Here is a 14,687-nt window from a genome sequence, read left to right as displayed (position 1 = left end):
TCTCTAAAATCTTCTCTGGATGTGTCCATATTGTCGCCCCTGTAACTGGCTATTTGTTAAATAACCCTGACTCTCTTACATAAGCACTCTAATAGTTGGTTTGGAAAGTCGTGGGTTGACAGAGCCAGTTGATAACCACCCTTGTGAAAAAAGTAAGATTGCCATTGTTTGTTTTTTGTGGAACCAGTGACGGCACAGACGACCCAATTTTGCAGATCCTGCATCATATGGCAGACCCAAGGATCCAACAGGACATATTTTACCTTTCATCCCAATTGTATCCATCTGAATTAAGCTATCAACACACCAGATTGGTTAAAGTGATCATACTGTGCACATTTTTACTGATGATCTTCAAAGTTCCCACTGCTGTTTTGATCCACCAACACACAAAGCTGTTAAATTCAACTCTTAAACATACTCTTTCTTATAAGAAAGCAGAGAGTCAAGACACAAATTATAGGCATATACTGGCTACAACTCTGTGTGTTGTAGGAGTATATATATATATATATATATATATATATATATATATATATATATATATATATATATATATATATATATATATATATATATATATATATATATATATATATATATAATATATATAAAATCTAGCTCTCAGATTACTATAGCACTGAGATTATAATAAAAATTCTCCCAATTTACACGTTTAACTCCAGACTGGGAAATGTTTGGTCTGTCTCCTTGCAGTTCATGGAAGACCTTGATGTACTCACACCACATGCACCAGCTTGTGCCATGTAATTGGATCAGTTGTTGCTGTGTTTCCATACGAGTGGCACTAAATTAAATTATCAGTGCCTTTTACTTATTCTGATAGCTAAAAGGGTCACAGAATGTTTCTCATGGGTTCAGACCTGACAAGAACAAGACATTTCTCACATGTGGGAATATTTCAGATGCTCCCACTCCATCAAAAAGCTGAAAAGGAGAACTAAACAAGGCATATAATCGCTGACTCGTTGTCCTGCCAGAGCACTGTAATTACGCTTATGAAACACATTCTATATATAAACAACAATAGGCAGTTAAAGTGGGGGTTATGTCAGGGTGTCCTGGTGACTCAGAGTGCAAAGGAGCACACCCCATGCGTTTGTGGTTTGACTCTAGCAATTGAAAGCTTCATGAGAGGCTCGGAACCGGTGTGACTGAAGACCAGCAGCAACCAGCTGAAGCATTTACTTATGTTAGCTGTGGCTGATGAGTCTTAATTGTGCTTGGTTGGTACACTGGCACGCAGCCCACCTGTGCTCAATCTGAGCAAGTTTTCTGGTCTGCAAGCTGGTGTGTCTGCTGAATAATTTAGATGAAACTCTTAATTCACTGTCTGGATGTTGCCAGCAAATTTAGCTTGATGCCTCATTTACACAAATGCCACAAAGCAGATATTCAGCAAGTCTGCGTGATTATTGTGAGTAACCGGGTTTAAGAAATCAAACACAAGAACTCTGACGCTTATGTGAGCTGGTTAATAGTCAAGTTACTGTCTGGAGAGAGGCATGATAGCCAAAAGGCTAACAGGAAATGTATTCCACAGTAGAGACAAGCTGGTCTTTCATGCCAATTAGGTTAATCTGACACATGAAGAATCAAGAATTTATGCACAACGAGCAAGAAGTAGAGTCATGAAAGTCTGAAGAGGGGATTTCTGCATTTATGGAGGGATGGTTCTTCAAGAAAATCAGTAAAAGGAACACTCTTTTACCTCAACAACACACTTTGAGACCAGCTCGCCCACAGATCCTCCCAATGTGAAGCAGCAGCGGACAGTGGTTGTAGTAGGCAGTTTAACAAGGCGTGGACGTGTGTAAAGTTATGAATGAGAAGTGTGGTGGTGCTAAAAGAAGAACCTATATTTAGTCTACTCTACATAGAGAATCTAAGGTTAGGAGGAACAGAAGCTCTTAAATATATATTTTTTTAAAATGCAGAGATAATACTTGACAGTAAGTCCGACACTTTTTTTTCTGATCACATGCATTATGAAATGAATGGCCTCTTAATAAGACAAAAACAGAGTAGTCCTGGCTCCTTTGGCTCTCTCATCCAAAAAGCACTTCCTAAATGCCTCTAACACAGCCCAACGCCCCTTGTAGACTGGATTTTGCGCAATATCCGCCACCTCCTTGTTTTGTGAAACACACGCTCGAAGGACAGGACAGGCCAGGTCGTCAACACACAAGTGGACACATACACAGAGTTGTCCTTAATTGAGAATTTGTTATTCCGTCGAGGGAGGCCTTTCAAATTGTGTAGCTTTTATCCAAAGTACACCCAGGAGTTGATAAAGCTGCAGCTTTAAAGCCAGGACAAAGTGTTATGAAATGGGCCAGAAAGAATGTTGCAAGCTCCAGCAAGCAGCTTGCATGAAGTAGGGAAGTAAGGAGACAGAAGTGTGTGTGTGTGTCTGTGTGTTTGTGTGTTTGTAACTGTGGGCAAAAGGAGAAAAAGTTAACCGCTCTGATGCCGATTAACCTCTGTACAATTAGACAAAACACTTAACTTCCCTGAAACATAATGTGAATCATAAAGGAAACCCGAACCAAGCTTCTGCTGCTACAACAAGTCAAACCCTAACGGAGGCGTGTTTCCTCTGGATCATTTAAGTGGCTTCGCTCATACATTACATTAAATTAAACTTAGAAATGAAATGTGTATGCATACTCCCAGTTGGTGCTACATTTCTCAATGCATCTTAATCACAGCTATTAAACTAAAATGACCACGTAATGACACAAGCGTTATTAAAGAAGTGCCATTCCTGCTGTGGCTATTTCAGCTATTTCACAAGCCTGGGACATGTCCTATTTTGAGTCCACAGTTGCAACACAATAACATCCAGTGATGCAGTGTGGGCAAACCTAAGACTACAGGGCGGCAGTAATCATACGGCAAACAAAATATGTTATTAAAATGTGTCTTCTTTTTTTATTTTCATTTTTACAACTCAGAGCACCCTTTCCACATGAAAGAATCAAAATACTGTAAAACTGGTCAAGATCTACACTCAGTTGCCCGTTTATTAGGTACACGTAACATAGTTTAAACTGTTTTGATTCCACTTCGTGGTAACTATGAATGCTGTAGTTTGTGGTCTTGTTGAATGCCACTGCATTATACTGTCACTCTAATTAAATAACTTGGCCGATCCCACATATATTGGTATCAACGTATATGTTGTCCCATTATCAACGTTAATGATAGCTTTATCTTTTAGAGTTTATTATGCAGGAGCTTGAGGCGTTGCTGTTACCTGCCATAATTTTGGACAGTAAAGTTTATTGTTAAATTGTTGAATATCCTACCTCTGGTCACGACTGATCACAGTGTGTAACGTTTGAGATATCGGTCTGAATTTCTTCCTCTCTAATATCGATCAGTATGGGTTAGGCTTTATCTGTATAATTTTGTCCACCTTATTTATATCAATAAGGGTGAACAATCCTGAATTTTGTTAGAAAACTGTTATTTGCAAATAAAGGTACTGGTTTAACTGTCTTTAGGTGGATTTAACATCCACTACAGAATACATCCTCCCGTGGACTTCTAGTAAATAAGTAACTACAGTCATCCTATAAATATTTCAAAGAGATTTCTAACAATAGACTATAACGACACTATGCAAATCACATGAAATATTACACACAATTAAGCTACTTCCCCTTGGTGGGTCTCCACTGCTTGCTGAGTAACAGAGAGGACAATGAATCATAGCACTGTATCCTCACAATCAGGCATGGAGCCACCATAACACTGCACTTTAGCCCAGCCTTTACCTACAAGCTAAGCTATCCCAGCAGCGCCGTGTAAGAAAAAAAAAGCCCAAGGCTGGAAAAGTGACGTGAATGTGCCTTGTTTTATTGTTGTCTCATCTTAATTTTAAAGAAGCAGGAGCACGGTGGTGCTTCTGCTGGTTTGGGAGACAATGCTAGGCCGCCATGTAAAGCCTGGAAATGGGAGGAAAAGGAAGAGGGCAGTGTGGCCGCCCCTGCCTCACCTCCTGGGGGATACAGGGAAGCAGGAGACGGGGAGGGAAGGAGGGAAGAAGGGGGGGTGGGAATATGGAGGGTCAGTACGGAGAGAAAGGTGGACATTGCGAAGGGGAAGAGACAGATGTGAGGCAAAGGAGGCTAGGTAAATGTCTGACCCACCATAAAGTCGCTGCCGAAGTTGTCCTCTCCCCTCTCCTCGTCCCCCTCGCTCATGGCCTTCACCCCCTGGATAAACTTTCTCAGGATGCCGGCTTGGTCCATCTTCCAGTCCTCTTGTAACGTATCCCGTTGCCTTTTCCTTATTGAAAAAAAAAAAAACCCAACAACCTCCCAAAGTAGCAAGGAGGGTAGAAAAATGTAGAAATAAAACCCCCCCAAAAAGGGACACACGGGAAAGGGAGGGGGGAATAAATAAAAAATAAATAAGCTTCACGGATCCTCCCAGAGAGTCATCGTCGGTTCACAGCACCTTCTTTTTTTTATTATCGCCCCATGTTGTTTCTCCCTTTCCTTCTTTCTTCTGGGCTGTTTTCACAACGATAACGGTTAGTCCCAAAGAAAAGCAGCGGCGGCCGGGTTTTACTGCGCTACGAACAAGTTCACCACCGGGGCGGAACATAGACTGTAAACACTTGGTTCTGTAAGAAAATAAAAATAAAGACAAAAGACAACAAAAAAAAGCCTAGTCTGGTCAGTCTATCTACCCCTCCCTGTCTACCTCGGTTGCCACATTCACACACTGCTGCTCGTTATACGCTACTGGGGAACATCCGGACTGGGCTAAGCCAAGGGACAGCACGGCCCTCCCCTTCCACGACACAGCTGCCTATGATTGGATAGCTCAGACAAGATGCTGGAATCTTATTGGATAACGCGCATGTCGCTCTGCCAAAGAGCCAGCTCTGATTGGATTGAATGTGTGTCCGTCGTTTTGACGCGGTCAGTCATCGCTGGTATCATCATGAATGACCAACTTAAAAATAAATAAATAAATAAATAAAATGTACTTTATGATTCTTTCCCATTTAGAGCCGTGATTTAAGTGTACATTTTTTATCACACCATATTATTACAAAAAGTATATTACTGCTTAATTAGATATTTTGGTACACTAATACTAACATAATAACAGTAATTTCTTTCTACAGGTGTTTTTCTTACATTTTGTGATTTTAAGTGTATAGCTTGAGCATATATATCTTCAGCCTTGTTGTTATTTGTTGTGTTTATATGTATATTTTATGTTTTTTACATAATCAACTGCACATCTTTACTAATCCAATTAACTGATTTAGATTTATGAATAAAATGTGCATGTAACCTCCAGTAAGCGCCACATTGTGCCAGTGTATCAACATTAAGCTAACATGACCACTTAACGACACAAGTGGTAGGCTTTAATAATAAAAGTGTCACTTCTGTTGTCTTTTGTGAATGTGCATGGTTTCACAAATGGCGGGGTCCGCCTGCCTCTCACTGGACTGAACTGCATCTTGTTGCTTTGTTTGTCAGGAAATGAGTTTGAAATGTTGCATATATACTTCAGTGTGCGAAATACAGCTATATTCCCTCAAATATTTTAGTGAAATATGATACATGTATATGGCTAAGATTCTAGATATTTTTGCACCATTCATTCAAATGTACCAATCTTTTAGCATAGCACATGGACAGTAGTTCAAAATAAATGCCTGCGAGTTTGAGATACGCTTGGGCTGAGCGGGCTTAATAATGGTGGTCCCTTTCAGCTAAATCACTGATGCACTCATATTTCTGTTATGTAAGAGGTCCAGGTGGCGCGCTTGACTAATTCCTCCAACTGTTCTCCTGGTCGTGGCTCTCGCATATATACAATCCCTTAAGGAGGCCGCTGACCTTCTCTACTATATACCAACATGTGTGTCCACTGTGTACACATATGAGGGTATACAGGAGAGAACAGGTTACAGTAATCTGCTCCATGAATCCAAATCAGTATAGCTGTAATAATCCCATCATGCGGTCATAACGCCATAATTTAATCTAGATAGATAGATAGATAGATAGATAGATAGATAGATAGATAGAGAGAGAGAGAGAGAGAGAGAGAGAGAGAGAGAGAGAGAGAGAGAGAGAGAGAGAGAGAGAAGAGCTGTAAAACCCAGAGTGAAGAAGCATCTAACAGCCAACAGATTAATGGGTCATATACATAATCTGGATTAGGACGCAACCAGGAATAGAAACAAACAAATTTACCATGAAACGTCCCCACTTCACACATTCTGCTTCCACGCTAGAAACAGCATCAGTGCTTTGTAGCAGGACTGGCTAGAATAAATGAGTGTTACACCATTTTTGTTAAATAATGCTCTTTCTCCAGCACCCAGTTCATTTAATTTTAATGTAGCAGACGATCTGGTGAGATGGAGATAGAGGGGTAAAGGAAATGGAGGGAAAGAACAAATGGTAAATTGGTATGCTGGAGTGAGTTGGCGGGGGACTCAATAGACACTTATGCATGATTAACTGTCTTCCGATAAGCACACACACAGACACGGAGAGAAGGGGGAATCGAGTGACTTTGTTTTCCTTTCGTTCTACCAGAGACAACAAATAAGCCCGTCCATTCAGCGTCAGGCAGAGGGAGAAGGAGCAGGGATGCTGTCAACGGGCCAACAAGAGCTCTCACACACACACACACACACACACACACACACACACACACACACACACACACACACACACACACACACACACACACACACACAGAGCTTTTTGTTGCTCCAGTCTTTAAACTTATTTGCTTGTTATCCTCAGTAAATATTCAATGTTATCTCTGCTTTCCATGCCCCCCCCCCCCACATTCTCTCTCTGCATTGGTCTTCACCTTTATTTAGTAGACATGAGAGACACAGTTGATTTTCATGTCAGATAACGGAGCCCTACATATGTCACTGTTTTTCTCCTCTCCTCTCCCCTCCTCTCCTCTCCTCTCCTCTCCTCTCCTCTCCTCTCCTCTCCTCTCCTCTCCTCTCCCCTCCTCTCCTCTCCTCTCCCCTCCTCTCCTCTCCTCTCCTCTCCTCTCCTCTCCTCTCCTCTCCTCTCCTCCCTTTAACTGTGTCCTGAATGGGATGCAGGCTTGTGTGCAGTACATTAGGGCAGCAACTCCCTTTAACCACAATGTTCATTTCATCCATTCTTCTGTTTGTTTATTCTTTTTTTTTTTCAACTAACAGATACATTATTTGGACTATCAAACGTCTTTAAAATGTCCGCCACAATTTCAGTCCAAGTTGACATCCAGCACATCCTCTTATTGCCAACATGTCTTGTTTCCTTTATCATTTATCTCTATTGTTAAGTTGTTTTTTACAGCGCTTAATATTTGTGTTTTCATTGCTTGTTTTATTGCCTCTATCCATATATATACATACATATCTAAAAATGTATCGAAAATGACCCCAGCACTATTTAATTATGATATTCTGCCTTTTTTTTCTGTTTCCAAAAAGCATTTAAGCTTAAATACATTTCCATGAAACTAGCAAGTGGGTTGTTGGACCATGTTGAGGGAATAATCCTGGTAATTAAGGTGTAATTTCGTACAAATGTCAAATATTTTCTTGGTTATTGCCACTAACTTATTGAGAACATTTCCAGACCTATAAAATGAAGTGTTACGAACTTCTACATGGAGATCATGTGAGGTTGAAATGTTAATTATTCAAGTTTGATACACAGAAGTTATGCATTTTCAGTTGCTTGTTCTGTCTGCTGTGATAAAACACACATCTAGTTAGTTCATTTATTCACACGGCTGAAAACTGCATTTAACGTGACTGTTTACGTTGGTGTTACATAAGAGAATTAGCTGAAATTCAACATGTTATTAAAATACTTAAGTCAGTGCAGACAGATCAGGGACATGATGTTAATATTTTCCCCTTTAATGAAGTGATTACCGGGTTCACTGTGCGGCGGCCGTGCCAGTGCAGGGTGTAATCGTGGCTGAATCATTATGTGTGTCTGTGTTTGTGGTGGAGGTTTGTTTCTTTTCTTCCACAGTTCAGTGGAAACAGGTCAAGCAGACTGAAGAGATGAACACACACCAAAGAGTAGTCCACTTCAGTCTGTGTGTGTGTGTGTGTGTGTGTGTGTGTGTGTGTGTGTGTGTGTGTGTGTGTTATGGCTGTATGGGGAATAATATTTTGAGAACGGCCTTTCCACCCCCATCTCTCCGTCACTTCCTTTTCTCAGCGCTGGTTCTGGTTTCTCTGCACTGTATCTGACCCTGACCTTTGACCTCTCTGTGGAGAAGACAGGGAGGTCCACTGAACACCACAGGGATCAATTACACATCTTATTAATATTCCCCTTTTCACCATAACAACCCGTCCTCTACTGTCCCCCCTTATTGTCCTTTTTGCCTCCTCTCCTGCCTCGCGTGGGCTCTGTCTCCCTCCATGACTCCCTCGCTTTTCTCTCCCCCCCTTTTATCTCGCTCTCTTCTTCTCTCCAACCTCCAGCTCGCTCTCTTTTCTCTTTCTGTCCCTCTCTTTCTGGAATGTGCTGCTCAGAAGCAGCTGAGTGGAGGAATGTTGCTGTAACAAGCCCATACACAACCCCAAGGGAGGGAGGCTCCCTACACACACACACACACACACACACACACACACACACACACACACACACACACACACACATGAGGCACACATACACCATCATTCTCCTCCATGACGTTGTTTGCCGAATTTCCTCCTCACTGCTAAACTCCCTCCTTCCTCTCCTTCATGTTCTGACTCTCACACGTGTGCGCCTGCAGTGGAGGGAAGAGCATGAAGCTGCATGTTTGAGAACATAGCAGGATGAGTCCACACACACACACACACACACACACACACACACACACACACACACACACACACACACACACAGAGATAGAACATGAGCCTGCCTGTTGCAGTAATGAAGCAGGGTGAAAATGTCTGCCCTCGAGCTAGAGGAATGACTAAGTGGTATGTTACACAACCCTGCCATGCCTCCATGTGTTATAAGCTTCAGAATTCAGTCATTATCTCAGAGGAAGAGGAGGAGAATAAAGGAGTCGTCTAACCAGAACATGTGACATTAGCGTCCCATCATGTGACGGCCCCCATCTTCAGGCCATTAAAGGGTCATTGATCAGATATTGAGCTAATTGGACTCCTGTGGGAGATTTGCGAGACCCTGTTGGGTCAGATGAGTCTTCCACGGCCACCTTCACAACACCTACTAAGGGAACGTCTTCAGAAAGAATGGTGTTCCCCCCTCCAGCAGGCTTGGCGAACTACTGCTGTGTCCTCTTACGACAATTTGTGCAGCTTGTTCCTTTAATGTGTCACCTGCACTATGTGTATCTCGAACTCGATGAGAAATATCACCAGGCAATGTTTCAGTCTGGAGCTCAAAAAGTGTCGACGTCAACTCAGGTGGTGGAAAGCAACTGAGTACAATTACCAAAGCCCTGCAACTTAAAGGGTAACTTAAAGTAAACATTGGTACAAAAGCCTCCTGTGGCTCCAGAGAAGGCTGCAGCTCTGATAAACTGCCTCCAGCGATGTTCTTCAGTGGCTAAGTTGCACTGTCAGTAATGTAGGTGCCAGGTTCTGAAAAGCGGTCCACTCCTCTGACACTGCTGGTTCAGAGATATAGCCTTTTTTATTCGACACATCCTATCCCTAACCCTTCCTTTTCAAAACCTGGCAACTACAGTACAATACCCACAATGCCATCCAGCCACCGAGTGACATCCCTGGAGGCAATTTATCAGATACCTGCAGCTTCCTCCGGAGTCACAAAAGGCTTTGTACGACTATACGTTTTTCACATATGCGATCGTACTCCCAGAGACCTGCAAATACACTTTAATGTGTAAAGTTGGTGTTGAGTGCAGTTTTAAGGCATATTTCCATTTTCTGCAACTTTAAACTACTCCTTTTGAAGATTAAGATGAGTAATAGAAAATGGCATCAACAAATAATGAAAATGTAATAATTCAGATTAAGATAAAACATTATTGATCCCAGGGGGGCAAAACCAAAAGCTAAGCCAGCATATAAACTATAAAGCATTCAAACCACCAGCTGCAACCTGAAAGTGACGAAAACATTAATGCATTGTTAACCATAGTTGAATAATTGAATATGCATTATTCTGAAATGTGCTGATTTGTATAACTATGTCTACTTTTGTACACACATCAAAATATAAATGCACCACAGGGTATTGGTCTCTTACTTAAAGCCGCTACAAGGAACTTTCAGTTGTGTTGATTCTGGCGCCCCCTGTGGTCAAAAGCTGAACAGAGCAAACTATGTTTGAGCCCTGCAGCATACCACCAGACTGAAGAGCAGCTTCTTTCCTCCCCTCAGGCCATCAGACTCCTCAAACTCTTTCTCAGTACCTCACCATAAAAAAAAAAAAAAAAACAGTTTAAATTTTATGACTTTGTCAAACCGGATAAGTCTGGATCTGATACGGTGACAGGCCTTAAGAATGGCTATGATAACTATATAGAAACAGGCAGTCTTCTCACTTATGAATATAGATATAGATATATATATAGACATAGAGACGCATCAGTGTTGAACTGAGACATTTTTGTCATGAGATGTATGTACTGAAGTTGAACTATACGCAATAACATACAAATATCTTATAAATTGTAGGTGTGTAAATATTCATAATATATGTGTGTGTAAATTTTCTAACCAACCTTATTCAGTAATGTTTGTTACATCATGTATCTTCTTTCTTGATTTTTTAGTTATTTCTTTAGACAGCCCTTCATTTCACAATGTAAGCAAAACATACAAGCAAAAGAGTCGACATAACTGGAGTTACTGTATCAGAGAAGCTCAGCCTTATCATGGCGTGATATGATATAGAGTGTGTGCGTGTCTAAAGTGGACTGAGTGGTGAGGTGGGTGATGTGGCACTGCTCGGCCTTCCTGTGTGTGACTTCTTGAGTGCAGCAACACCCTTGCTAACCCTTCCCTCAACAGATTCCAGCCAGCCTGTCTCTGTCTTCACCAATGTCACACACACACACACACACACACACACACACACACACACACACACACACACACACACACACACACACACTGGCAGGCAGCCAGACATTGGCGGTTGGACGCTCTGTCAGATTTAGACACATAATTACTGTCCTAGCTTGTGAGAGCTGTGTATGTGTGTGACTCTGTGTCCGTCTATTTGGGCGCTCTATATGTGTGTGTTTTACATGGAGTGTGTTTATGTCAGTGACACTGCTGCAGTTTCCCTGCTTGCACATTGACGCATTATAGCAAATGGACAACAGGATCTGATGCACAGCCTGAAGAGACAGTTCACGACCTCCAGAGAGACAACACTTTAGACTACACAGGAGCAGTTTTTAAAAGTATTCAATCATTCAACACACATTCATTCAAGAGTGCCTCTTTCTAAAATTAGGACTTCAGCAGCAGACCATCATAGTCACTGTGGAGTGACTGATTATCCACTGGCGCCACCAAGTGGGCATCATTTGCAAGTTCCAATGCAAACTTGAATGTCCTAAAATATAGCTTGCACCAAGAAATGTTCACATTAAAAATTCGGAAAAAAGAATTCTTTGCTGCTGATTTTGCAAATTAAATACGAGCAAATTAAACACAAGACCTTACACCATAGATAGGCAACAGCCTCCACCATGTGCAGGGAAAGTGTGATTGCTAAGTAAAGTCAGACTGAAAACAAAGGTAAGAAATTCAGTGACTAATGCACAAGGTCTTAACAATCCTCCATTATGACAGTAACACACGTGAGCTTTTCTGAACTCCCTCACCGGGCAGCTGCCTCAGACTGGAGGAAAGCGGGGGAGGGAACTGATTTAAACCTGGTTCAAACAGGAGACGTCCACGACCTCCTGACATCACACATGTCCAAGCCTGAGGCAAACGGATGCACCCTGCCAGACTCTGGCCCGGCTGATGAAACCAGAAAGCAGGCAGCATAACGGTGAGCCTGCGAAAACAAATCCATAATTGAAGAGTTGAAGAGTTGTATACTGTATAACACATCAGTGTCCAAGTCGCAGCGAAATGGCCTCAACCCACCTCCACGCAACACCCATGAAAGGCGCTGGCAAGCAGCATGTGGAGAAGCTGAGCCTCAGCCTCCGGGCACGGCTCTGAGGAGGGTCCGCACGTCTGCCCCCGGCTTAGAGCGTGACCCGGTCCAGCTCCAGCAGCTCCAGCGGGATGCCACGAATTTCCTGACGATCCCCGAACTCGACATGAAGCACAAGGAATGATTTGAGCATTTATGACATCAAACTTGCTCATATCATCTTTGCCTTTGAACTTTGCCACATCAGCACCAAACATCACTGTGAACGGCAACATCTTTTACAACCCACTAGCTGATGTTAGCGTTCAACCACCACATGTACCAGATGGCAACGTTTGCGAGGAAGCTGCTAATGCTAGCTGTTGTCTAACGGAATATGGCCTGTTATTAAATATACAGCTGTACCTTAAAGTATGCCCCAGATTTTCACTATCTAGCAGTCAGTCTATCAATCAGCAAGCAGTAAAATGATAACATTTTTTCATATTTCCTGCATTTATTATTGCAACCTGAAACACAGCAGTGTAACAGTTGAGCTTCCCACCCTGAGAGTGTTGTCATGGGGAAAATGACCACCATGTGAATATGGTCTACGGTCATTCATTTAGCTGACTACAGTATTAAACTTGAATGACATTTTCAATGAAAACATTTTTTTAAACAAGTATTTCAATGTCTGTCGAGGGTCAGTCTCTGGTCCTTTTCCCCAACAAAGAAGATGGAGAAGTGGAGCTGTGAGGAAGTGGTGGTGCCACATGTTTATAAGGCCAAGTTCCCATGGACTAGAACATTACCAGTGTTCATATGTAGGTATTTATATTTGCTTTGCATTTTAGCATCTTTATCAGTCTAGTGATTATGAATTCAATGTGCCCACTTTCTAATAATGCTACTTCTGTGTGGTTAAAAGTAACAAACGATGTCCATCTCAGAGAAATAAATGTCCATCCATCCATTTTCATCCGCTTATCCGACCGGGTCGCTGGGGCAGCTGCCTGAGCAGGGACACCCAGACTTCCCTCTCCCCGGACACTTCCTCCAGAATTCAACTCTCACGTATAGCACGCATATGAGCGCAAACATCCCAAAGTAGTCCTGCACTTGTAATATAATGCCCTTTTGTTACTTTGCACCACGTTTGATCTTAATAAAGACTCAAGTTTCCATATTCTCTGTTGCATTTTCAGGTCTGGTGTTTGCTGTTGCTCAGCTTAACAGCATCAGGACACTTTCTGAACAGTCAGAGACTTGGATGCATGAGCAGCAAGGAGGTAGAACTTTACAGGCTTTTCACTGATTGTAATTTCAGCTGCCAAATTTGTTGCATGCATATTTAAGGATCATGACATTATGCATTCTGTACGTTACAGTATAAAACGATGGCGACAGTTCCCTTTTGTCTTGGTAGTGGTGGCCTAGAAAGCAATATTTGACCATATGAGGACGCACATAAAGAGTCACATGTCCCTGATTGTATGGAAGACCCAGTGTGCTCGAAAGAAAAAAAAATGTAATCTTCAAGTCAATCCAAGAAAATAAGTAAGCAGTGAAATGATGCCTCCTACTGACTCCAACTGGATCAGATCAGATCAAATCATTATAATAAGGCAGATCATTTTGCCTGCTTGCTTTTCTTGCGCCTTATAATTTGCATTTTGCGTGTTCTATTCAAATCGTCATTGCTGGACCAGACAGTTTTTGTCGGTGGCTTTTTGTCTGACTGAGTGTGTAGAAATCCCTCTGATTTGCTCGCTCAGGTAGGCGGACCAGTGCACGACCACAAGCCTTCATCCTCTGTCTGTACTATCAAATTTCAAAGTAGTTGGGAAGACAAAGAGACAGTCCCGTCGAGACTCTCTGCGCAGACGGGACATTTCTTTTCTTTTTCCAGCGCAGCTCCGCCATCCCTGCACCGAGACCGTGAAGCCATAAATTGTACCTCGCCCCTTCAGTGCCTAATACAGTATCAGAATGATGATGGGGCCTCGTGCATCAACGAAATGTAAGCTGTACTCTTATTATATTGTACCACACTACCTGCTCAGTCCCAAATAGCAGATTCGAAGAAACAGAGATTAACTACTACACACAGTGAAGCGTTTCGCAGCTCAGGAGTTGGTGGAGACCAAAAACGCAGCTAAAATGAAGTGAATATTGTTTTAAAGGAACGGTTCTCCCAAGAATGAGAATTCAGTCATTGCAGTCATTCGGTCATTTGCTGCTACAGCCACACTTGGTCCGATGGCATCTGTAGCTTCAAGTTGCTAATGTTAGCTAATGTTGGCAAAGTTGAGGACGATATTAGATATTATAGAGTCAATTTGCTGTTTTCATGGCTTTACACTGTATTATCCTACTATTTTGGCATCAGTTGCTTCTATTTAGTAGAAGTTATAAATGATAGTTTCTAGAATCAATGTATAATCAATATTATCTCATAGATATTCAATATTTTTATTTTTTGGATCTTTGTAAGGATGTCTTGCCGGGATGTTCATATGGCACATTTCTCTGCTTCTGTGGTCTCATACATAACTG

General features: G+C 42.0%; 1 protein-coding gene and 1 long non-coding RNA gene across 4 annotated transcripts in view; both read right to left on the bottom strand.

The window, feature by feature from the left end:
• ptpn12 (protein tyrosine phosphatase non-receptor type 12) overlaps positions 1-4,789 on the bottom strand; it is a 48,907-nt gene extending 44,118 nt beyond the window's left edge. For all 3 annotated transcript variants that reach the window (XM_037121437.1, XM_037121436.1, XM_037121438.1), the window contains exon 1: positions 4,179-4,789. In XM_037121437.1, the coding sequence (XP_036977332.1) occupies positions 4,179-4,280 (102 nt within the window). In that variant the 5' untranslated portion in view covers positions 4,281-4,789. The remainder of the gene's footprint in view (positions 1-4,178) is intronic.
• Positions 4,790-10,073: 5,284 nt separating this feature from the next.
• On the bottom strand, positions 10,074-12,271 carry LOC119032453. Its single transcript, XR_005078908.1, has 3 exons — positions 12,137-12,271; positions 11,866-12,044; positions 10,074-10,440 (listed from the first exon to the last, which is right to left on the bottom strand). It is a non-coding gene; the product is annotated as an uncharacterized LOC119032453 (long non-coding RNA).
• Positions 12,272-14,687: the final 2,416 nt, after the last annotated feature.

The sequence above is a fragment of the Acanthopagrus latus genome, chromosome 14 (genome assembly GCF_904848185.1).
Source record: "Acanthopagrus latus isolate v.2019 chromosome 14, fAcaLat1.1, whole genome shotgun sequence".
Lineage (NCBI taxonomy): Eukaryota > Metazoa > Chordata > Actinopteri > Spariformes > Sparidae > Acanthopagrus > Acanthopagrus latus.
This window is presented reverse-complemented; position numbering and strand designations above follow the sequence as displayed.